At 35.5% G+C, this 23,999-nt stretch overlaps 1 protein-coding gene across 1 annotated transcript in view; it reads right to left on the bottom strand.

Moving 5' to 3' along the window:
- The window catches only part of LOC145771321 (MAM and LDL-receptor class A domain-containing protein 2-like), a 34,960-nt gene extending 11,384 nt beyond the window's left edge, over positions 1 to 23,576 (bottom strand). The window contains exons 1-13 of the mRNA XM_082583068.1: positions 23,280 to 23,576; positions 14,797 to 14,961; positions 13,977 to 14,088; positions 13,352 to 13,553; positions 12,536 to 12,623; positions 10,854 to 10,994; positions 8,172 to 8,286; positions 7,196 to 7,367; positions 4,498 to 4,687; positions 3,559 to 3,693; positions 2,118 to 2,292; positions 1,134 to 1,312; positions 615 to 698 (exon numbers count right to left, since the gene is read on the bottom strand). Of these exons, the coding sequence (XP_082439194.1) occupies positions 615 to 698; positions 1,134 to 1,312; positions 2,118 to 2,292; positions 3,559 to 3,693; positions 4,498 to 4,687; positions 7,196 to 7,367; positions 8,172 to 8,286; positions 10,854 to 10,994; positions 12,536 to 12,623; positions 13,352 to 13,553; positions 13,977 to 14,088; positions 14,797 to 14,961; positions 23,280 to 23,358 (1,837 nt within the window). The 5' untranslated portion in view covers positions 23,359 to 23,576. The remainder of the gene's footprint in view (positions 1 to 614; positions 699 to 1,133; positions 1,313 to 2,117; positions 2,293 to 3,558; positions 3,694 to 4,497; positions 4,688 to 7,195; positions 7,368 to 8,171; positions 8,287 to 10,853; positions 10,995 to 12,535; positions 12,624 to 13,351; positions 13,554 to 13,976; positions 14,089 to 14,796; positions 14,962 to 23,279) is intronic.
- Positions 23,577 to 23,999: the final 423 nt, after the last annotated feature.

The following is a 23,999-nucleotide window of genomic DNA, read 5'->3' as shown; positions in this document are numbered from 1 at the left end:
AACTTTTGATTTTGCGATCGGAACTTCTGCTATAAATCAGGCAGTCATTGCCACTGCTGCAACGCTGCTGCAAATTTTATTTGCTATGAGCTATAAACGCATCAAGACGTGTTCCCCTCACGACCATCAGCACTGTTGATAACGCACCATGGCCGATCTTCATAGCAACTGTCCATACAAATCTTAAATATATCAACTAAAGCTATGTGGGCTAATAAAGCTATAGCCTAAATTTATGTTTTTTATTTTATTTTTTTGGAACATTTTCTTTTTTTTATTTTCCCTTTACATCTTAAATTTTTCTGAAGGTGTTGCGACCGTGCCAAATTTTTTTTAAACTCAATAACTTACTTTGGTCACAAGCACGTTTTAACGTTCGCGTTTTGTCGCTTCTACCTTTTTCTCGACCTTTGCTATGTTGACGTGTATTGTTTTTGATATGATGGTCAGAAATAAAAACAACTGAACTAAACTGAACTGAACTAACGACAGCATTTACAAAGCTTTGTGAACTCGGCATATGCAACCTGACTGGAATACACAGACGTAGAAACTAACTAGCGCTCTTGGAGTTGTGCGCTGAGAAACTAAGGATTTAATACATCAACACTTACATGCTGAAGTCGTACTGTTAACACTTGAAGTCGGAATGGGACGAGAAGTCGTTTTTGGTGACGGTGTGCTTAATGCGGACGCATCTAAAGTAAAACCAAAGTCGATATTAGTTGGATACACTGATAAGTACATTGCGGTTCAGCAACTTATGTCGACGATATTCTTGAGAGAGCTCTAGCAACAACTAAGCGCATATCAATAGTTTCTATCATTTCAAGCACTCACATTACACAAAAGACAAAAGGAATTAATCTTATCTTCAGAAGTTTAGATCAACCGCAACACTAGTTCAAGGTAATTGAAATTTATTCCCTTTTACTTAATTATTCGTTAATTCTGGAAAGTTCTATTGACACCATTATGCTTGACCGTTCAACCACTTTAAAACCACAAAAAATGCATAAACTAGTGTTAGTATCACACATCATTGTAGGCTATTATAAATGTTGTCTTTTAAACTGCTTTGAAAAGTCTTGAATTGCTTTTGCTTTGAGCACCACAAAGCGTGAACTACTCACGGCAAGGTAATGCGGCCACACTCATGTCGTCAACGGCAATGTCAGAATAAAAATTGTCTCCTCTGATGCCTCTCAACAATATGTTGTAATCAAAGGACTCAGTGATGTCCACTTGTGCCAAATGCCAGTCTGTCTCGTTGTGGCTTTGTTCCCCATCTGCAGACCATTTGTGGTAAAATCTGAAACGAAAAAGAAGTGAAAAAACAAAATAAACTTACAAGCCGACGCCTAACAAATACCAATATAATGCTTCAATTATATTGCAAATTGTTGCATATTTAAACATTCATATCGAATAAAGTTTAACTATCATGAATTTTATCAATAACTCGATGTTTCGCTTAATAATTGTCTCTGTGATCAATGGTAACCTTCAAAAGGCCATTAGTTTTTTTAAAAATAGTTTAACGTTTTTAGAAAAGATCAAAGATTCCTTTATTATTCTTTAGCCAAAAGAAATGGGTAACAAGAAAATTTAACAAGCAGTATTTCCCCATTCTCGATTTGAAATTGTTGTGATGTTTGGTTGCATTTATATTTCCCTGGCAGTGTAGCAGTGTATTACGTTACTAGAACTCTGGCTATAATTGCTTATTGTCTCTTTTGAGCGCCAGCTAAGTTCAAAAGATGGTTAGGCTGTTTGCCTTTTCATCTAATACAGGCCTAGGTTCGATTTCAGGTTAGAAAAAACACAACGACTTTGGCCCCTACATGGGTGACGATACATCGGGGTTACTGAAGCAGTAAAAACGTACATTTGATTCAAACACATTTTGTTAATAATAAAATCGTTGGCTATTCTAAATTGATATAAATAAGCAACACCGTTGTTTTTTTAGAATTATAATGATAAGTAAAATCTGCTGCAGTCGTGGGTTATCATCGCATATTACCCTTGTTTAACGAAACAAAACAAAAAACTTCTCAACTTTACTCATATTATTAAGCTATTGAAAACTTCAGAAACATTGTTTGCCAAGCTACCTAAACTCTCTTGCTCTGGAAGTTAAGACTTCCAACTTCCCCATTGTGCTTCCACGCATGTGATAGTAGAATCTGAGACACGATCGGATGTTGTGTGAGATGACGGGACTTCGGATGGTAGCTTTATCCCCAATCATCCGAGGAGCAGATGCTTCAGTGTATATGTACCATCCAGCTGGAAGAAAACATACCACGTTGGAGTAAAATTGAAGTTTGGAATTTAATAGCAAAGCTGTACGTATCGTAGATTAAAGAATACATTACTTTGAAGAAAACATTGTTTTCAGGCATGCGTATTTTATAACTAACTTTCAGTGCTGTTCTGTAAATACTAATACAAACATTTATGAGCCAAAACTAATTACTTTAGCTTAGTTTTCCGCTTTCTGCTGCTGTACAATATTGCTATATGGTATTAAAGTACTAGTTGGGGCATAAGGCAAAATATAAATAAACAAGGGATCAGTTTTTCAATTTAACTTGCCAAAAAACAGTCAGCTCCCTGTCAATCGTGCCCTTGCTAATTAACTTACATGCCGCAAATCGCATTTCATAGAGTAGACAATACTACAATTGGTAATATCCCAGTGGGGGAGAGGTCTATCATGGTAATGCGTGATTCATCTCGGTTCAAATAATCAGCTGAAGTGATAAGATATCTAGAAATGTTCTGTGTATAAAACACCGCGAACTGCAAACACCTATTTATAGGTAAAAAACTTTGTTTGCAATTGATGCTGACTCCCGATAAAAAATCGTCGCTTGTTGCGATGTTTATGCCATTTTGGACGCTTGGCATTTTACGAACGACCAACAAGCAACGAGCTTTCAAACAAAGTCATCACTTTTCAAACAGCGCTCTTCTTTCTAATCTTCCCTACACTATATTCAATGCCACGATCAGACGCAAGTTTCACATTGATCATGTTTCTCAATAGTTTCTAACGTTTCACAAACTTTGAAGATCGGATGGTTGGGTTGCACAAGGTTTTAAGATCTAGGTTTTTAAATTCTGTGGATACTTGGACATGATAAGAAAGCGGTAGGCTACAATAGTGCAAGAGTTATTCTAAAACAGTACCATGTCCAGAAGTACACACAATAGCAAGCTTGTGCCGTTGGTTTTAAAACTTTGCTTGCAATATTCATAACTACCGTAGACTGTGGAAAATAAATTACTACTGATTAAATGAGGCGAGGTTAAGTTAGAAAGGGATAGGCTCAGAAGCTTTAGATCAAGGGTTCTCAACCAGGGTAAAATTCGTCCACCAAGGGGGGTAAAAACTTATGAAAGACGAAAAGATAGATTATATACATGATGAATGCTTAATCCATGATCAGAATAATGCTGATAGGGTGAAAGTATTTTTCGACACTCGGCAAAGGGTAAACAAAATGAAACATTTGAGAACATCTGGTCTTGATGATGACAATACAGTACCTCGAGTTGTGTGGTCATATAAGGGACCGGTCTTTAAAGAAGCTGTTTTTCCTTGATTTAAAGTCCAAATAAAATCTGCTCTATCATTCTTCCATGCGCAAATGTGCTGATCATCGAAAGAGCAATCCAAATCTCCTGTTGGCATAAACAGAGCAAAAGTTATAAATATTAGTCAGTGGTGCCATGTCTATTGTCTATGTGAAACTGCAATTCCAGGGCTCAAAGCAAAAAACTTGTTTGTGCCTGAGGTCAAAATTAATCCTTAAAAAATGGCGAATTCTTGTATTTTGAAACAAGTAGAGAGTACCACATTAAATTAGCAAATTCAAATTAATAATCATTAATAAACTTGAATTTGTCACATTAGTGTGATACTCTACTCGTTTTAATTATTTTACCACACCACGCGTCCTTTTGGATCATTGGTGAAGTTAAAAAAAATATTTTAATGAAAAGTTTAGTGACGAAGTTTTATTTTGAAATTTTTTTCTTTGCCCCTGGTTGCGATTCCATCATATACTGCCATTTGTTGGCTTTTTCATAGCTTGGCAGTTTCAAGAAAAGATGTCAATTTAATAAATGCCATTCGTGGTTACTTCTTAGAAGCCTTAAGATAAACCGCTAAAATCACTTTAGCCTTGGGTGTAGAATGAGTTCCTTATCAGGAATTCAGTCTAAAGTCATCATAACTTGCAACTGTATTGAGTATCTTCAGGAAATTGACAAAAAACGCTTTGTATTTAATATATGCAAAATGAGTTGTTAAAATATGAAACATATCTCGTACCGGTATGTGATCGTTTTGATGAGCACGCCTGCAACTTCTTTACTTTACAAAAAAAAACTGCATTAATTTGCAAAACGCCGTTTATCAAACAGTGTTAGCAAAGGTAGCTCACAATATGACTACAGTGTATTTCTTGACAAAGCAATCCTTGCCTGGGAGAGTAGTCACATCCACATTTCGAGGTGGGGCAACAGATGATTGGGTTGGTGCGGTTGTTTTGCGAGGTGTTGTAGTCAGCTTTGGTATATCAGGTAAAGTTTCCCTTGAAAAACACCCAACCAAAGACACATCGTCAATGGCAACATCTCCACGGTATTCCTCCCGTTCCGCTTCAATTATGATCTGTTGGAAGACACTAGATTACAAACACCTGGCTTACCGAAATTTGAAACAAGAAAGCGTTTTCAGTTTTACAAGAAAGTGATTGCACTAGAAGTTGAATTGAGTTGTCTAGGTATCATCTACAAAGAAAGATAGGATAACTTAAATTTTGGTTTTGACGTTTTGTAGAAGATTTAAAAGTATGCAAAAACCTCCGTGGCAAAACCTTCACTGCGACGTCTTCATTTGCGTTACATGCAGTTTTGCAAAAGTTTGATGATCAGATCTTTGTTTACATTGCAAACTGTGTTTTGATCACAATTACACTATCTTTCAATCCCAGTTCGTTACATACAAGAAACATTTTTAAGTTCTAAGAAAAACTTTCAACCTTGCCCTTTTATGGTTGGTTAGCATGCCCTTTACCACCCTCATGCTGTTGTTGTACATAAAAGTAGACCTGCAAGGCTTAACATTTTGTTGTTTACCGCACGGTTGCAGGAAGGAGAACAATCTGTGTCTTCAACCAGATTCGTTTAACATTGTGCTGATAACTGTCGAAAGACGTAAAATAATGCAAAAGCCAAAGCCAGCACCGGGTGTGCCTGTGTTGCAGTGATCACTATAATCGTATTATCACGACGTCATAAAGAGATAATGCACGCATGGGCAAACACAATTTTTAATTAATTGAGACTAAGTTGTGATAAAGCAACACCATGGATAAAGTCGTGTTAGACAGACAGTACTGAAATTAAGTTAATGTAGTTAGAAGTAGTTTGAACCCCCGTGGCAAATTTTAACTCTGCTTACCTTCCTAAACCTTTATTTGAGACGTCATTTATTATCAACTATCCTTCCTGCTTTAAGGTTTTAAATTAAGTTCTTTGTTGAATCTCAATTTTAGAACGAAGCGGATTAATAATACGCCAAAACGTTTTAGAGATCAAAACCCTATCTGAACGCCGCATGGCGTTCACCACATCCTTTGAGCTTTACAAAAAGCGATAAATTACTGTGATAACAAAAATTGCACCAAATTTTTGTTGAATTTGAATTATTTAAATTATTTTAAGATTTAAAATCAGAACTACAAAACAAACAAAGCTCGAGTAGGATGTTATTGTTTATAGGGCTGTGTGTGTATGTTGGAAACATCTTATGCATTGTTCGGCAATAGGTTGCATGTAAAATTTGTTTGTTCCTGCAAATGAGAAAATAGCATTCTTCTCACAAAACAGTTCGAGAAAAAAAGGCTAACTTTCACTTAAGCTGCTTCTATTTCTCGAGTGCAGCAAGCTGAGAAAGTAAAAGTCTTTTTCAGAACCCATGTTCAGTTTCTCTCATCGTTAATCCAAATTTATTCAAGAGTTTTCTCACGATTTCCTTATGGTTTGTTACTCACAACTCTTCATTCACGCTCAAGAGAAAACAAGAAACAAACTTCTATAAAATTCGTTAATAACCCCCCCCCCCCCCAAAAAAAAAAAAAAACTTTAAAAAAATTGACCACTTAGCATAATTGACAAAAGAATTAAGAATCATAAACTTTGGTCGACTCAAGATTTGGGCAATTAATGTTGTTTGACCGACTTCCGACGTCTAAAATGTGGAAAAATGTTACGTCTTGCTATATATGTCGTCTTCCTCATCACATCATCTTATAGCCTACAGATGACGCAATGTTATATAAAACCCTATTGAGAACTTTCATCAAATGAAACCCGAAGCCAAGCACTTGAGAATAAATTAAAAACGAGTATAAACTGTAGAAATAAGTATACGCTTCAATTGCTGAACGATGAAAATACAACACAAAACATAACATGAAAAATAGACAGAAAACTTAATGGAAACGCCCACTTGGAATTGGGCCACTATGCTGGAATTGCACAGATCATTTTGACATGTAGCATTAACACATTTAATGTAATTTTGACATTTCCTTACACGGAAAAACGATCCATCAAATTTTTAGCCAAAATTTGATTGATTGGGCAGGAGACATGTATAAGTATTACGTAACTGATGTTGATTTTACTTCTCATAACAGTGCTCGTTGCCAACAAAAGCTTGCTTTGTATTTCTGAATTAGTGTGACTTTACATATCTTCTAAGTATAAGTTGAATCACGATAGGATGGATCTTATCTAATCATGGGTAAAGGGTACATTTCGGGAAAATCGCACTTGCACTTTTCAACTGATTGATACATTAACATACTAACTATTGATGAATGCTTTGTTAAATATTCAAGAGGCTTTTACTACAACACGCCTCAAATATGATTCATAAATGTCCCTACTCTCCTGCCAACAACAACTTGAAACAGGTTAATATGATGGTAGCAAGTAGCCTACAACAAGAATTCGGTTTAAGGGTTTATTACTCATCTATCTCTTTTCTCTCACATAACTCAATTGTAACACATTACTTTGTAAAAGTAAAAGCGGTTAATTCTTCATACTCATCAATAAGAAACGATAATAATAAAACAATAAAATCAATTTGTTCATCAATACAACTTACATGAAAGTTTTTATTAATTGCAACATATTCCGCTGAGAGTGGGATTCGAACCTCTATCCACCGATCACCTTGTTCCCCACTCATCTCCCATATGGGCTGATCAAGTTTTGAAGTCGAGTTGACAACAAGATATACTCTTAATGGGCCTACAGACTGGCCATACATGTGACACCTGATGAAAATAAAATTCATATCCCTAAATTTTGCATGCATAGTTATATCTATTTTTGCAACTTATTAGGTTATTTGATATTGCAGGCTGTCCGTGCTATTAGCTGATTATGCATTTAACTTTAATGATAAAAAAATACAATTCGTGATTATAAAGGGAGTTTTCTTGCGTGGTGAGTGAATTCACACGTTTCTTGTATCAAAACTTTTAAAATTAGAAATAACAATTTTTAAAGCTTTTTCAAGAGATACTTTATTTTAAATTAGTACAGCTGGACTTTAACCTAAAGAAATTCATTTTTCACCAAAATTTGATTTTATCGAAGGGTCACGACGGTTGGGATACCAGAAAGAAAGTTGTCACGTTAATTGAAACGGCATCATAGAAGCATGGGAATATTGGGGTCGTTAACCTTTCAAAAGACTGAATGTAAGAAATTAATAAGTTTCATGCCTATAAATATTAACATTCAATCTAATGGACATGCTAAAATGGTTTTATTTTTGTCAAAATGGTCAGCTAGTAGCCTTAGTAGGCTATAAGTCTACTGCTCAATCTTGTGCCTACTTGGTAGCCATAACTGTTCTCAACATCTTACTCCGAAGACGTTTGCTTTTACTTTAAAATGGAAGATGCATAAGTGCCAACAAGTATAGTCGGCTGTTGCAAAAACTTGTTCACTTTTGCCTAAATGTTCGGCTTGTATCAAACTATAAACTGTTATCAATACACCACGACTGGATAACAAATTGCAGCAAAGAAGTAAACAAACATGTTTGAAAATAACGACTTGTCGCTTCTCACCAAAAGCGGAAAATTGGTTTGGCGTCATCAATGCAAGTGACGGATGGTGAGAGCAATCTGGCACGATCCCCTTCCGCCCTTGGCCACGATGCCTCGATGTAAAGATATCTGCCTTCTGCCAAAGGAAGAAACATCATTTGATGGTTGCCATTTTAATTGAGCCTCTGTGACGTGCTTGCAATGCTTCGTGCATTTTCACAAAAGCATTACGATAGGACATAATTACTGTTTATGCAAAACAAAGGACATACCTTCAACATACTTTAAGCATGACATGTCGCTCCTTATCAGCCTGTGGCAAAGACTTGCGTAATATAAAAATTCGCAAACATTTTTATCTAATTTATGAGTCACGCCAACATGGAGCGATTCAGTAAAAAACAGTCCAGTCATTGTATAGAAAAGTGCACCTATGGTAGCCTACACCAAAGCAATTTTATGCTTCATGCAAGCTGTACTTTAACAACGTGATATTAAAGCATAAACTTGGCACAGAAAATATAACCCACACGACTAAAAATAATTTTTCTGTTTTGAAACAAGATGTTATTAAAAGTAAAGTTGCTATAACTCTACGCGCAAAGTACTACTACGATCTATGAGCTATATACGCTGTCCACACAAAACAGATAAACAAAAAATTAAGTTAACAAATTGGTCGTAGTGTTAAGTCGGTTTCAAAGAAAAGTTTAACCCAACTGATAAAATTCCTTTAAAACTCTACTTCCTTCAGCACAAACAGCTTCAACAGCAAGCAACTGCAATCAGGGGCGCCGGAACGATTTGTGACTGGGGGGGCAAGATTACGAAAAAAGGGCACTTTTGTTTACTAAAAGGCCAATTTTTTTTCAAGTTTTAAGATAAAATATAGCAATAATGGTAATGCGGTATACAAAGAAGGGCACCATGTTATGTTATAATGATGTAACCTACTGTCAAGCCTTAAAACAGCCTGCGGCCATGGCCGCTAAGTAGTGCTTGAATGACCGCCGGTGCTACCTCCTCAATCGTGCAAAGTTTGGCCGCCGGTCTCTTCTAGACAATTATTTAATTTTGCAATAGAATGATCGTGGATTAACTGTCGAAAATATGTAGTATCAAAGAGTGACGCAAAATTAGGTCAGCGCGTCATAGCCTAATCGCCACTGTTGCATTGTGCGGGAATATTTGTTATTGATGGAATATATCCATCTGCGATCGCCAGCGTTGTAAGTCTTATTTGTAATTCCCGACGTTTATTTTAACAAAGTGTTAATCCGAAGTGCTAATTTACATCGGCTGGCAATATTGTTTTTATGTCGATTCGATGTTGTCGGACATTGAACAGTTGTTAAAAAGGAGTACTAAGTTAGTTGACATCCGAGGGGAAAACATTTTTTGATCATATTTTGCAAAAATTATGCTTCTTTTAGTAATGTCCTTCACATCATTGAAATACTTATTACCTTGCCGTCATCGTCAACACAGTCATGTCGAACGTTGTTTTTCGTTGCTACAAATAATTCTAGGGGAGTGGCGAACTTCTTTAAAATTAGCCACATTGGAGACACTCGTTTGAATAGTACTGGATTACAATCCCGATAAAGCAGTTATTGCGTGGTGCAACAATTCTATTGTAGGACATCGCCCAGCCCAAGACTTCAACAACGCTAAGTGATCATTTTAGCATTGTTGCAAGTTTAATTCTACTTACTTGTGCTATCGTTATTTTTATTTTGTATTTTGGCCTCAAAGCACGCAGATTTGGCCCCCGAGAAAGATCTCCCGGTAGGCCACGATGGCTGCCGAAAAAAAAAACGAGTTTTAAGGCCTGTACTGTGTTGCAAAATTTTGTGCCATAAATATTATTTTGAGGCAAAAATGAAAGATTATATAATTAGGCTAAAAGCGAATAGCAGAAATTGTTAGGCTATATTGCAAAATGTGCAGTAGCTTACATGACTTTAAAAGGGCACCATTGCCCCCCCTGCCCCTCCATCTGCAGAAAAATTGAGGGCAGGGGGGCATCCGCCCCCCCTGCCCCCCCCCCGCTTCCGGCGCCCCTGACTGCAATATTGTTGGAAACTTCAACGATTAGTCAGACTACATAGATCATGTCAAACTATATGGGGTATATAGTAGAAAATCGTCAATCATCAAATCGTGTTCAAAAAATCATTGTTCAAAATCGTGTTCAAAAAGTGTTCAAAAAATCATCAAAAGGTACCGTTTGGTTTTGTGAATCAATTTTTGTCTTAGCATCACAGCTTTGATCTTGATGGAATGTCTGTTTACTCCCAGCCATACTGGGTGGTTGCATCATTATAAATTATAACCTTTCTAGCAATGATGGGAAAAATGGCAGCAGCCTAGGGATACTAAACACAGACATGCTTTGATTTCGCTTGGTTTCTACCATCAAGCTTATCCAACTCAAAAACAGATAAGATCCTCATAAACATAAATGGGGCAATAAGACACCGACTTTCCATAGAAATTATTTGAACACTTTTCAGACCCTCTCTAAACGGTTAGGAACGCAAAATTAGTGCAGAAATAGATAGATTTCTCGAAACTGAAAGAAAGCATATCAATCAATCAATAACAGCCAAACTCATAATTAATACGATTTATGAGTGAAAACGTGTTACATGTTTCCAATCTCTATAAGTAGAAGAACAAGCGACTTTACAAATCCGGTACCTTCAGTTCCATATGTGTGGTCGAGTGAGGGTCCGGTGCCCCTTGACGGGGTTTTTCCTTTATTGGGGAGCCAATTGAACTGATCCCGCGACATCTGAACCCATCCACATGTGTTGTTTTCAAAGTCACAATCAATCTGTCCTGTGAAAACATTGCATTGAACAATCAATTGTGCGGTGTGTATAAGAAAATCGGAGAATAACATCATTTCGCACTCAATTTTTCCCTTGTATTTGCATTATCACAATAGATAGGAAATCGCAATGCTTTGCATTTATTTTCGATGTTATCCAGTTTAAGCCTTCTCAATTGAGAACAACAACAACTTGTTGCATGTGATATGAGTCAAACACTTAAAATCTTTTAAAATATTGAAATCAAGTTATTCAACTCGCTATTGGAGTAGATTTTATTTTGTGTAAGTGTTTTTAAACTTTTATATTCAGCACGGGGCAACCTTTTACCACAGATCGTTGCGTAGTAGAGACAAGTCCCAACTAGCAGAATCACTATTTGACATTGATTCAACGTTTGCAGACGTAGAATCAATCTGAAAAAGGCGTGTCTTGTCAGCTGAGGCCTTGCCCGTAGCCTTGCTAGACTATGATGTCATGTTTGGCACGGCACATAACGCCTACGAGTTTACGATGACGTTTCGATTGTTGTTAAAGCTGTCACAAATTGCAGTCTCAGTTTGAAGCTGTGCCAATTTAGTTTAATATAGTAGCATCTTTAATACAAAATGAACTCGTTGTGAGATTTTTGTGGCAGGGACCAATAAGCACGGGAGAGCAATTCACAACACCTGAATTTTCGTCGTTGATTGCGGCAGATAAATTTTGATTAAATTTGAGTGTAAACATCGAATTATTTCTGTTGTTCATGACAAGTGTAAAGCATTTATAATTCAGCATTCACCAGTTTCTCCAAAAAAAAAAGAAGCAAAGTTGCAAAACTCAAAACCGATCAATTAACTACCAACAGCAGCAGTCTACTGTATAGCATGACAGTTCAATTAGTAGTCTGAGTGACTAAAAAGTGGCAGCTTACTAAATAGTAGTCTACTAAGCACACAGTATGTTTGTAAACAACTTTAATTAGAGATAATCTAGATTACAACACTTCATGTAACAGAGCGTAATTTGTAGGCTAATATGTAAGCCCTGGTTTTTCTTTAAAACAAAAGCATTTGTTAGATTCAAGCTTTTTACCTGGTGTCGAACTGAAAGTAAATTGCAGCATTTCAACAACATACTCATAATTGTTAAAAAAAAATCACCAGCCTATTTTTGTTCTCTTTTTTTCTAAATTTATAAAAAAAATATTAAGGTGTTGCGACCGTGCCATATTTTACACTGATTGTCCTGCTTTGGTATCATGCACGCCATAACGCCCGCGTTTTGTCGCTTCTACCTTTTTCTAGACCTCTGCTATGTTTGTCATATAATTGTTTTTTCGTTGTGATGGTCAGAAATAAAAACAAACTGAACTGAACAATTTCGTACGGTTTTGGATGCTTTTTGTGTTTTTTTTGTGTTTTTGTTCAAAAGGTCGTTCCCGTATGGAAAAACAGTTGGGAGTTTAGTAATGTACAAATTTGACTATGCCATTTTCATGCTAATTTAATAAGCGTTAAACGCAGACAAGTTCAACTTTTATGGCAAAATATTTTTGCAACTTACGCTTAGAGCACGCTTGATGACGAAGGCTGACGTCATCGATGGCAATATCTCCTCTGTAATTTTGCCCACGAACTCCCTCGATTATTATCTGCAAATTTGCTTTGATAAATCATTTCAAAAATTCACGAAATTTTTTAACCTCTTAGATCTACATTCCCGCAAGCGATTAAGTTGTCTTTCTAAGCAGATAAGATTAACAATTATCTGCATCTTAGTGCACGATTTTTAATTTCAAGTGTTTTAAACAAATTTTCTAAGCAAGTACTGATTAACCTGTCAAAGCTATAATTTATGTCGATAAATCTGCAATAAATAGTCAACACTTAATTTTTTAACAACGACAAAAAAATGGAAAACTATAATATTTCTTTCCATAGTGATTTCATTACAAGCATTTTATCAAAATTATTCTCAAACTCTGTCTGGCCTCAGCAGCCTGGTCCAACTAGTCTACAATCAACCACAGGTTAGTTATTACATTCAACTTGTTCCGAATTAGTTGGACGTCTGAACGCTTGTTAATGATACTACCAAAGAGCAAAATCTATCATTTTTACATTGATTCAACGTCTGCCGACGTTAAATCAATGTAAAAATGATAAATTTTGTTCTCTGGATAACGTACCATGGAGTGGAAGTGTTACTAATCAAGTAGATATATTTTTGTCTTGTTGATCACTATTTAAACGCTTTGTTTAGTCACTGAAGTAACAATAATATTGTTTGTACAAGTATTTTTGAACTACAGTAGTACAGCAAAATATTCTGCAGGACAAAGCAAAGTGTAGGAAACATATTGCATCCGCCCTGACAAACCTGAGCACGTTCTGTGATTTGGAATTCCACCTGGTGTTCATTCCACCAATCCCTGTTGTTCCCAAACGATCTTCTCTGGACCTTTCCTTCTGTGGACCAGGCTCCTGAGAGATGACTGATTATCTGGAGGACCTTACTGGAAGTCTTCTTCAGATAAATATTTAAGTCCTTCACGTCAGCCCCGTGCATGTGATGCCAGAGTCTTTAGGTAATAAAAAACATTAGCCTTAAGAGCCTTAAGATCAACCATCAATCTACCCGAAACAAAGGCTAAAGTAGATAGATAGGCGTGATTCTAAAGATGTTCTAAGGTTTAAGATTATTATCAGTCAATGTATTTCAGTGGTGTAGGAAATTGCCGTTTAAGCTATTTAGTTTTAAATACAGTTAAATGAACAGAATGGCGTTTTAACGAAGTGACAAATTTGTACATTTAAATAAATGCACACAAAACGAAAATGTACAAGATTTCCAAGTTTTGAAAATGCTGTGTATGAGGGTCTAATCATTATAAAGAATCCCTGCAAATATAGTTTGATTGAGATAGTAGATAATTGAATAATTGATGTTTCACAATTCATCTAAAGTTTACTCTATGCAATAACCTCAGTACCAGACAACCTACTTTAAGCAAAATGTGCCTGGTGGTTTCAAGGGTGGACTGATGATGCGGGCCCGGTCACCTTTTCGGCGAGGGGAGGAGGTCTCAATGTAGAGATAAGACCCTCTAGTTGCATCTATGGATGTCATAACAACGGTTGGTCGGTAAATCAATTATAGAGATATAGCAACATTTTCTACAAAAGCAATTTGCTGAAGTTCATTGATTTCTCAAAATCAAATTATCAATTTTGAAATTGATGTTCTTATCTCTTGTATAGCAGTAGCCTACTTTTGTTAGAAAAATAATAACTTTCTTTGAACTTTACAGTATAATAACATGGCAAGATTGGCAGTAGTTATGTTTCATATTCTCAGCTTTCTTGCAAGCGAAATTTTGTATGAAAGTTTCCTCTCTGTGGTTTACAACGAATAATTTATGCTACGAAACAAACCCACAACAGTTTCAACTTCTCTGGGTCTTACGGAACTGTTTCTTTAGTTGGGAACAACTTATCATTATTGTTACATTTTTACTTCAATGTGTCAAATTCTTGGGTGCAGTGTCTGAGATAGTCACACAATCTTTTCTGTCATGCACAGCTGTTTATTTTCACTAGTCTTTGCAAATTATGTATCGAAACATAGTAAAGAACGCTGATGGATGCACGTACATAACTTACGTAGTTGGAATTTTTTTAATTTAAAGAAAATAAATTTAAACAGCACTAGATTTCTGAAAAATGGGAAGTATTTGCTTCATTAAAATTTCCGATTTCTCTAAAGTTAATGGAAGCTTCAATGCTTGCAGTAAAAATACGGGTTAGCAGCTTTCAGCTACATACCTTTGGTCGTATGATCCCACGGAGGTCCAGTATTTTCCGAAGGAGTTTTTCCTTGGTGTCTTTCCCAAGTGAAGTCAGCTTTCGAATCGTTTCTCCATAAACAAAAACCAGAATCGAAATCACACGAAAAGCCAGGTAGATTTTCGGACCCGTTTTTTCGAATTTCTGTTGCAAGAAACAATTTTTCATGGTAAAAAAATATTGTTGCACAATCAAAGAATCAGTAAGAGCATGGATGGCTAACCATGGCCTGTGTAGTCATGGCCAAACTTGGTCTTACTTTACAATATGTTCGCTGTAATGTTCAGAAATAAGAAAAAAAGCAATCTGAATAAAATCTATGCCTTCATGCTTTGTAGCTTACGTAGGCTACATTGTTTGAGAGTAATAGGGGGTAAATGAAGTAATCTTGTGACATGGCTTAAAAGCTGTTTGTCAGCTTACTTAAATTGAAGTGAAGTGAGATAGACTACTTCAGTTTATATTGAACGATTTCAATTTACGTTTTGCACAGTAATGTGAACGAGTTGTCTATGTAGTTCCTACTCAAAAAGCAAATTTGACTTAACGTAAATATTTAGTGTCATCAATGTATTGCAAGCTCTGGCACGCCTGTTACTTGGTATTTGGTACTTGGTGTTTGTAAAGTGCTTGGCTTGTACTATCCTGGTTCAACATCAAGTTAAGTTGACAAATATCTCTTTTAAGGTTATAAAAGATTGGGTGGGCCAAGTTGCTGAAGGAAATGGGGCGGAAAAAGAAGCGTCCACTCTACTTTCACTTGGCCCACATATTTTCATCCCAGAGGCTCGTTCACATAGCAACGGACCACCGTTATCTGAACCACATCAACATTTGAGTGTATAGGTAATCTTTTTTGTAAATTGAAGCAGGCCCAGCTTTCACAATTCAAAATTCTCTTGGTAGAAAAATCACATTAATATTTACTTTGCATTGCACGTAGCGTATCATGGATTATTTCATGAAATCCTACATTAAACTGATTGTTTTCTGTGGTAAAGCTGAATACTGTGTAGCTCACAATTAGCGGTCTAAAAGTCTTTTTAAGATGTGGATGTTTTAAATTTATTCAGTATATTCACATTTTCTTCGCATTCATTCGCAGCTTAGCCACAATTGCACTAAGTCTGCAATCATATAAACCAAAAGACCATGGTGAAGAAGCTGAATTAACTTGTTACTGGAAGTGCATTCAAATCTACTGAACAAAGACTTAAAAGCTTAAAGACAAAACCATGGATTCAGAGAACACGTCGAATTCTGACTACACTACACAACGTTTTCAACACAGGCAAAGATAAAGTTTTAAAATAAACGATAAGAACAATAGCAAGAACTTTAAAGGAATGTGATGATATTTTGCGTAGTCTAAATTAAAATGAACTCTGCCAAAAAATTATTTAACACAGTCGCCTCAAAAATTTGAAGTCATCAACCAAATTTGATTATGCAGACCATGTATGATTGTCTGAATTCTCATGTTGATTTTATTAAATATGATTTTTCGCTTTTTTGGAGAAAAACTGGGAAACAAATTCAATCATTACATGGAAATTCAACTTTTTTTATTTAAAAATTAATTTTGAAAACATGTGTAAAAAATTAGCACCAATTGTTGCAAAAAAACTAAAACTCACGGGAAATCGCTTCCTCTTTGGGTAAAAAACTACAAAAGTTTCAATACTTCTTAGCGCTTGAGTTGGTTTATGGCGATAAAATAAAAGAATATAGCTCTCAACAAAGTTTTTTCAGGCCATTAAAAGTGATTAAAGAAACGACCGAGGGCTAAAAGGGTATTTTTTTACATTACATTTTTTTAATTTAATAACTTTTGGGAAACCTATTGAGGTGATCGTGATAGGTCGTTTTTTGTTTATACCTGACAATATGATAAATAGCCTATTTGTGGTCGGAAATATTTTAAAAGAAGAAATTATTTTAATTTGAAAGCTTTGATTTTGCCAATATCAATACAAAAAGATGTTTCAAAAAGTTATTAAAAAAGAATCACTAGGAATTATTGTCTTTGACCTATCAATGCCTTCGTTTAGCTTCATGGTCTTGTTTAAAAACACAGAGTTTAGATTGTTATGTTCAATTCAATGTTTTGAAAATACCGTCCGATTTTTGCGTCCATTCAGATTCAAAGAAGAGGCATTGAATATTTGCTAAGTGTTATAAAACCACATAATCTTTATAAACAGTTCGATCTCCTCTTTGTTGATTTATAAAAGAAACCATTTCTTACACTTAATTTGAATGCCGCATGCACTTGATATGGAAGCAATGATAATAATGGAAGTACCAAGAAATGAATAAGTCATTTGCAGTTTATGTAAACAAAACATAAAAATGTATTAAGTGTGAGCCAATGAATAGCGAGCACGTAACAACGTTAAAGCTTGAATAAATTATTTATTTGTTAGATCCAGATACGCTTAGGAGTGTGATTCTTTGTTATGTAGCCTATGCGATGTCCTATAAACGGTAATGGAAGTACCAAAAAATGAATAAGTTACTTCCAGATTTGTATTAAACTGAGCAACCAACACAGATCTTATAGCGTTTGTTCCTCGCAATTTTTGGCTCATTGCAAAAACATGACAGTACTTGTTTATGACCATACAGACTCTTAGATTGGCTAACCATTATTCGGTCTGGCTGAAATCTTTCTTGAAACGTGATAAGATTGTATAAGTTACGTAATGCAAATTCAAGTTCAAAACAGTGTCAGTTTCACGTCGTTTCAAAGTCATGTTTTGTTACAACAATGCAAAAGTTGTAATTTTGTCAGCTGCAAAGATGTCTGACCCCCATACTTAGTCACGTACACATACTTGGTCCTGGCATGTCCGTCATCAATGTGCATATTGGATGTGTCTTGTGAAAGATGTTCATCGTGAAGAAAAGTTACATCTAATTGGCATTTTCGATTGCCCAGATAAGCCAGGAAAGGTTCACAAAACAAAGAAGAATTTTGCGAAATGCAAAGAATTTAGACTTCCTGGAAGCATCATGCATTGGTGCAAGATGTGATGGAGCCACATTCAATAAGATCTAAACAGCTTTTCATCCGATGCAACTAATATATTGATCAACTTATCTCCTCACCAATAATAACGAAAAGCACGAGTTAAAAAAGCCTTTCAGTTTGCAAAGCGTTTCAATGGTGTCTACAAATATGCAGTTTAACAATTATTGTGATGACGTCTTTTTCAACCATCTTGTATTTTGAGGAAGAAAGCGCTAAAGGTATTTTTAATATTTCATAAAAAAAATCACTTTACAAGAAATGGATCCATAAACAAATAAAAACAAAACCAAATTTAACACTAAAAATGTTGTGCAAAAACAATAAGAGGCACTTTTCAAACGGAATATTGTTTAATGCATAAAAAAACGGATGAAAGAAATTGGAGACACCCAGAAGATCAACAATGTACAAATTTTGTACCGAATAACACTCAAAATTTTCGTCAAAGAACACGTAGAATATTGTTTGAAACAACTTAAAATCGTTTTCTGTTTTGAGTCCTAATCGAATTACATAAATTGCGCTGTGAAATAACAGCATTTCTGACTCGACTTATTTAAGTTATTTTTGTAGCTTCCGCAAGTGATCGCCGTCGAAACATCAACTGCATTTTCATGAAAGTCAGTTTAAATTTTATTAAACCCAAAACGGCATTTCTGTTCCCAGAGGAATGTATCGGACAAGCGATCGTACGGGAGGAACGGTAAATGTCAAAACATTGCGCGATGACCAGGCATGTTCAACTCATTTTTACATCGAAGTTTAATGAATTAGTTAATCACCAAAAAAGGATATTACATTTTAATAAAAACTAACGCCCTTATTTTTCCTACAAACACGCATGCCCATACAACCAAACTCAACTGAGTTTCATTTTTACTAAATCATGATATAACAATTGATATGGAAAAAAGTTAATCAATTTTTCAATTTTTCCATAAAGAAAATCGTACGACCTCTCTTGGTTGTTCAAAATCCGGAAATGATGTAATGTTTATTCGATTTTTATCCAAAAGGCGGGGCCGTGATGGAAATGCTTGAAATAGTAACAGATTGAAAACACTCTGTATACATGGGCTACACCCCAAATGAGCATCTTTGATCATTTGCATTGTTGCTGTATGCGGTATATGCGTCGAAAAAAGCTGCCAAAAAAACTTACCATAAGCAATTTTAGCTAGAGAACTAACCAAAGATTCTTTTAGAAAAGCTGAAATGAGAAAAGGTTTTGCTGTGATAACAGAGTCTACAGTGTAAAAAGTTATTGCTGGCAATAAGCTTCAACTTTTGTGTGCAACGTTTGACAATGCTAAAGTAATGTGGTCTAAAAATTAAGCTTGCATTTGTTAAGAGCACTGGTTTCATCCCCAGAACAAAGCCATGAGCGCAGACAACAAACATTCATTTTGAAACATCTTAAAGGAAACGATTTAGTAAACTTGACATTTATTAGAAAGTTTACAAAAAACTACTTTTTTCAAAGCGTGCTTATTTCTCAAAATTAGAAACGATGTTAAAGTTTTTTAAGCTGTTGACATAATAGCAAAGTTATGAAAACACAAAGGAAATACATTTGTTCATGCCTCCGTCGCTAGTGAGGAAATTGCTCTATGAGTCTTGAAAGTGATGTAAATATATATTTTTACACTGCTAAAAATAGATGTACCGTTAGGCTATGTGTCTTGATGCGTTCATAGTGTTTTGAATAAACACATTTTCTATTATCAAAGAGCTCAAACATGGACGGTATTAGTATATTTTGCTGTCTAAATTATTTGAGAAGCAATGTATGTTGGCAGTCATGATTGGTGGCATACCTTGTGTGTGGGCAGTGAGCAGTGCAAATTTCATGTAATTGCACGTTTGCGACAGCTTTCTCTGTAAAATAGCTACAGATAGATCGCGTGTTTCTCTGAACGTGGTTTCAGAACCAATGACGCCATTTTTGCGTCGAGTCCATGTGTCACGCTGTCGACATTGATGCGTCATGGGCGTGACAGGGTTTTTCAAATGGCATTTCGAAGAGTGGCATCAAAATGTTAGATTTGAGTGTTTTGACAGAAGACCTCAATGAACCTATTTGTCTATGCAAGTATGAAAAAAGCAAGTTTGGCCAAGTTGAGGAATTTTCAAGAAATGCGTGTCCTTTCGGTTTTAACTGCCCTTGTTCTAATTTTTCAACGAATGTTGTCAAACCTATTTTATCCGGGACAAGTAATTTTAAATTGTGTTTTAAAACAAAACTTCCTGGTTTTATTTAATGCTGTGATGTTAAATATACAACCAAAGTGAGCTTAAAACTCTTTTCATTCTTTTTCAAAAACTAGTAAATAATAATATTGTTGTGTACAAACCCAGAGACTGCGGTTGGTGTGAAATCTAAGTCTCTTATGAAATACAAAACATTCGCGTTTCAACTTTTACTTAAAATTTCTGGTAAGGTTTTCGTTTACAATTACATTAACAACATTGCAATGAAGTTATGTAACTGGCATATAGCCTACCATGTTCATGATCACGTATCAGTTTGACTCTATGACTAATCAAAAATTATTATTTGTTACTCTTTCTGTCTCACTGTGCTGTAGCAACTTACAATATTGTGCTGCAATTTTCATACAAAAACGGCAAACGATGTAAAAGTCGGTCGCCAAGATAAGGATGGAAAACTGCCATAATTACGCAAAGCCTGCTTTTCATCGCTTGAACAAACATCTAAAAATACTCAAAAACAATAAAATTAAACAGCCTACTAAGTTAACAGCAAAGAAAACAGAGATATTAAATTGTTTAGCGTTAACCATTTTTAAACTTGTTTCTTCCCTCGAAAGCAAATGGGTGCCTGTGATCTTCCCGCTAAAATTTTTTGGCAAAAAATCCCTGAAGCGTTAAGACAATTTTTTTTGAGCGAAGAAGCAGCTACATTTCTTGTTTACAAATAAATGAAAGGTTAATACACTAAAATAAGAGATGTATTGCAACGATTTTATTGTTGGTGTTATGTGATAATTAAGGCATAAGCAAATATTCAATGACACAATAGTTAATTAAAAAAAAGTCTAGACTTTATTCTTTCAAAGCTAGCATTTTAAATACCATTGTTCTCGAAATGTGTTAGATCATGAGTACAAAAGTTTTAATTAAGAAAATGACAAACTGAATCGGAAAGTAAAGTTTTAAATTTAGATTTAACCATGACAGGAAAAGTTGAGCAAAACAGTTAACAGAAAATTCCATCAATAGCCCACATTTTTATAATTTTTTTGGCCACACATTTTCTTGAAATCGCATTAACTTTTATTATTTAATCATTCCAACAATTCTATAAATCATTTCCAATTTAACATATGACTAACATTTTCCATCAAAACTTTAAATATACCTTTTCATAAACATTAAACTGACGTTCCTTAAAGTCATCGCAATTTTTGTCCGGTTATAGGCTATATCAGTTACAATTTTTCATTGTTCGACAAAACACTTACTTAAAACCTTTATAAGTTAATTTATAACTCTTAAAAATAAATTGAATTGAAGTTAATTGTGCAAGTATCAAAATCTAAAATGCTCTTTATTGACATATAGGCTACGCATTGAAAGTTAGGTGTTGAAGTTTAAAGACAATTTTAGAAAAAAAGGATCTTGTGTTTATGCGGCAACGAAAATCCAACCTTGGCTATTTTATCCTACAGCTACCGCAAAATGACTTGAGACCTACCTTATTTTTCAAGAAAAACACAGGTTTATTTGTTATAAACGCTTTTATTAAAAATAGTCACTTTTGTTAATATTTTGTCATATTGCCCTTGTTTTTGATAACCATTTGCAAGCGTTTGGGCATAGAGTCGCTTAAATTTCTAAAATAATCCGGTGTCAATTCCAGGCACCACACTTTTTTCAGCTCTTCTTTAAGAGTATCCAGGTTAGGAGTTTTTTTTCGGCCATTGTTCTCTTCATTTTGTGCCAGCAATTTTCGATGGGATTTAAATCCGGGCTGTTGCCAGGCCATTCAAGAACATTTATCTGTCGCTGTTCAAGGAATCTTGTTACTTTTTTGGCTTTGTGGCAGAGTGCACTATCATGCATGAACACCTCGGAGCCATGAATGTGGAAGAAATTGAGCATATGCTCCTCCAAAACTTGCATATAGAGATCAGCGTTCATTTTTTTATTTTTTGGAAGAAAGTACATGCCTCCCCTTCCCTTCTCTCCACAAAAACTTCCCCACAGCATGACTGACTGTGGGTGTTTAACAGTCGGAACTGTATATCGAGGATCAAAACGATCAGATGACCTTGGACGCCGCACCGTAGTAGACCCCATCTTGAAGACCTGGAAGTTGCTCTCATCAGAGAACATTACTTTTCTCCATTGTTCAGTGGTCCAATGGGCATATTTCTTGGCAAATGCTAGCCGTTGTTTTTTCATCCGCTCAGTGATAAGAGGCTTTTTGGCAGCTTTACGGCTTGGAAGATCCAAGTCCTTTTGGAGGCGGTGCTGAACTGTCCGGATTTTTACATGCTGCAGCAGATCTGAATAAAGATCTTGCAGGCCTAATGCTGTTAAACGAGGGTTCTTTTGTAGTTCTCGTTTCATGATGGTGTCAGTTTGTTTAGATGTTTTTTTTCTTCTTCCTCCACCAAACTTATGCTTGGAAACTGTTCTGCATGAAAGATTTTTGGCTGCAGCCAAGAGCCTCATAATGGTTGCTTTTCCTCTTCCACTTCGCTTGCATATGACTTTTATTGGCACGTTTTCCTGCCTCCATGCAAGAATACGAGCCTTCTCTTCATTACTAGTGTACTTTCCAGGCATGACAAGTTTACTACAAAAATACTTACTCACCTCTGAAAACTTTTACTTTGGATTCTCTTATGCTTTCAAATTAACTATGATTCTCCCAGAACTTCCTCTGATTTCTCTTCACTATTTTACTCTAATAAAATGCCCAAAGCAATTCTACAGTAACATTTTCTTGCTAATAGCCCATTGTGTACGTATTATACATCATAATCATAATTGTTTTGAGTGAAACAATTGCCTTTTATGCAATACACAATGGTTTAATACTTATTGCAATTAAAAACGTGTGAAAATGATCGAGGTCTCAAGTCATTTTGCGGTAGCTGTATATCTTGTACTGTATCTGTGTAGCTAAATAAAATTGCGAATATTTATCTTAAGTTATACGCTATTGTAAAAGATTTAAAAATACTTACTTTTCCGTAGTCTAACCTAACTTGTACCTTCAACTAATTTCTTGTATACCTTCTAACATCTCGTTAGGCTCGCAATGTAAAAGTTCTTGTCCTTAATCTTGCCATAGCACAGCTGTTATGAAGACCACGTTCCTGCCACAGTGCTTTAGAATGTATTGTCTACCTTACAAATACAAAATCAAAGTATTATTCTACATGTTTGTACTTACCTTGTTCAAGATTTCCAGTTGTCCCTCGGACAAAGACTACCAATCCACATAATATTCCAAATGTTAGTAGGCTGGTCATATTGCTCCCATATAACCACACGTAAAAAGGGAACTTCGTAGATGGACAGACTTTGTAACAATAAATGGCTGGATCACAGCTACCACTGTTAATAAGGCACGATATCTTTGAAAGTATATTCCGTGTCACTCTCAAAATAGTAACAAACGTTCTCCAACGCAAAACATCGATCTGATTAATTGCGCTTAGATTCTGTTAATCGTATTAAAGTTTTTTCATTTTTTTTTTCTTGCATTCTGTTAACAATAAACAACATTGTAACTTCATCGTTGTTTTGTTGCTATAGAAAAACTGCTGGCACACATGTAGCTAAAAGCACCTCAACATTTAAAACACCTAACTAACTACAGCACATGTACAACTAACCAGCTGGCAAGGCTGATGGCTGCAAACTGAGATATTTTTAGACACAAAATTGTGAAGTAACAAAGCAAGTTGTATCCAGCTGCCTCGCTTTGCTTATGTATTGTTACGTCACACTTGCACCTTTCAAAGCAATTGAGATAAAAGGACAAAACGCAATTGAAATTATTTAAACCCATTTTGTTTCCTACGTCTTTCTCAAAGTCTCTTAGTTCGACGTCAACCCTCGGTAGACGTTTTGATGCTAGAACGCCGCGTTTTTTCCTCAACACTTCACG

The sequence above is a fragment of the Aplidium turbinatum genome, chromosome 5 (assembly GCF_918807975.1).
Source record: "Aplidium turbinatum chromosome 5, kaAplTurb1.1, whole genome shotgun sequence".
NCBI lineage: Eukaryota > Metazoa > Chordata > Ascidiacea > Aplousobranchia > Polyclinidae > Aplidium > Aplidium turbinatum.
The sequence above is the reverse complement of the archived record's forward strand: the minus strand, read 5'-3'. Positions and strand labels throughout refer to the sequence as shown.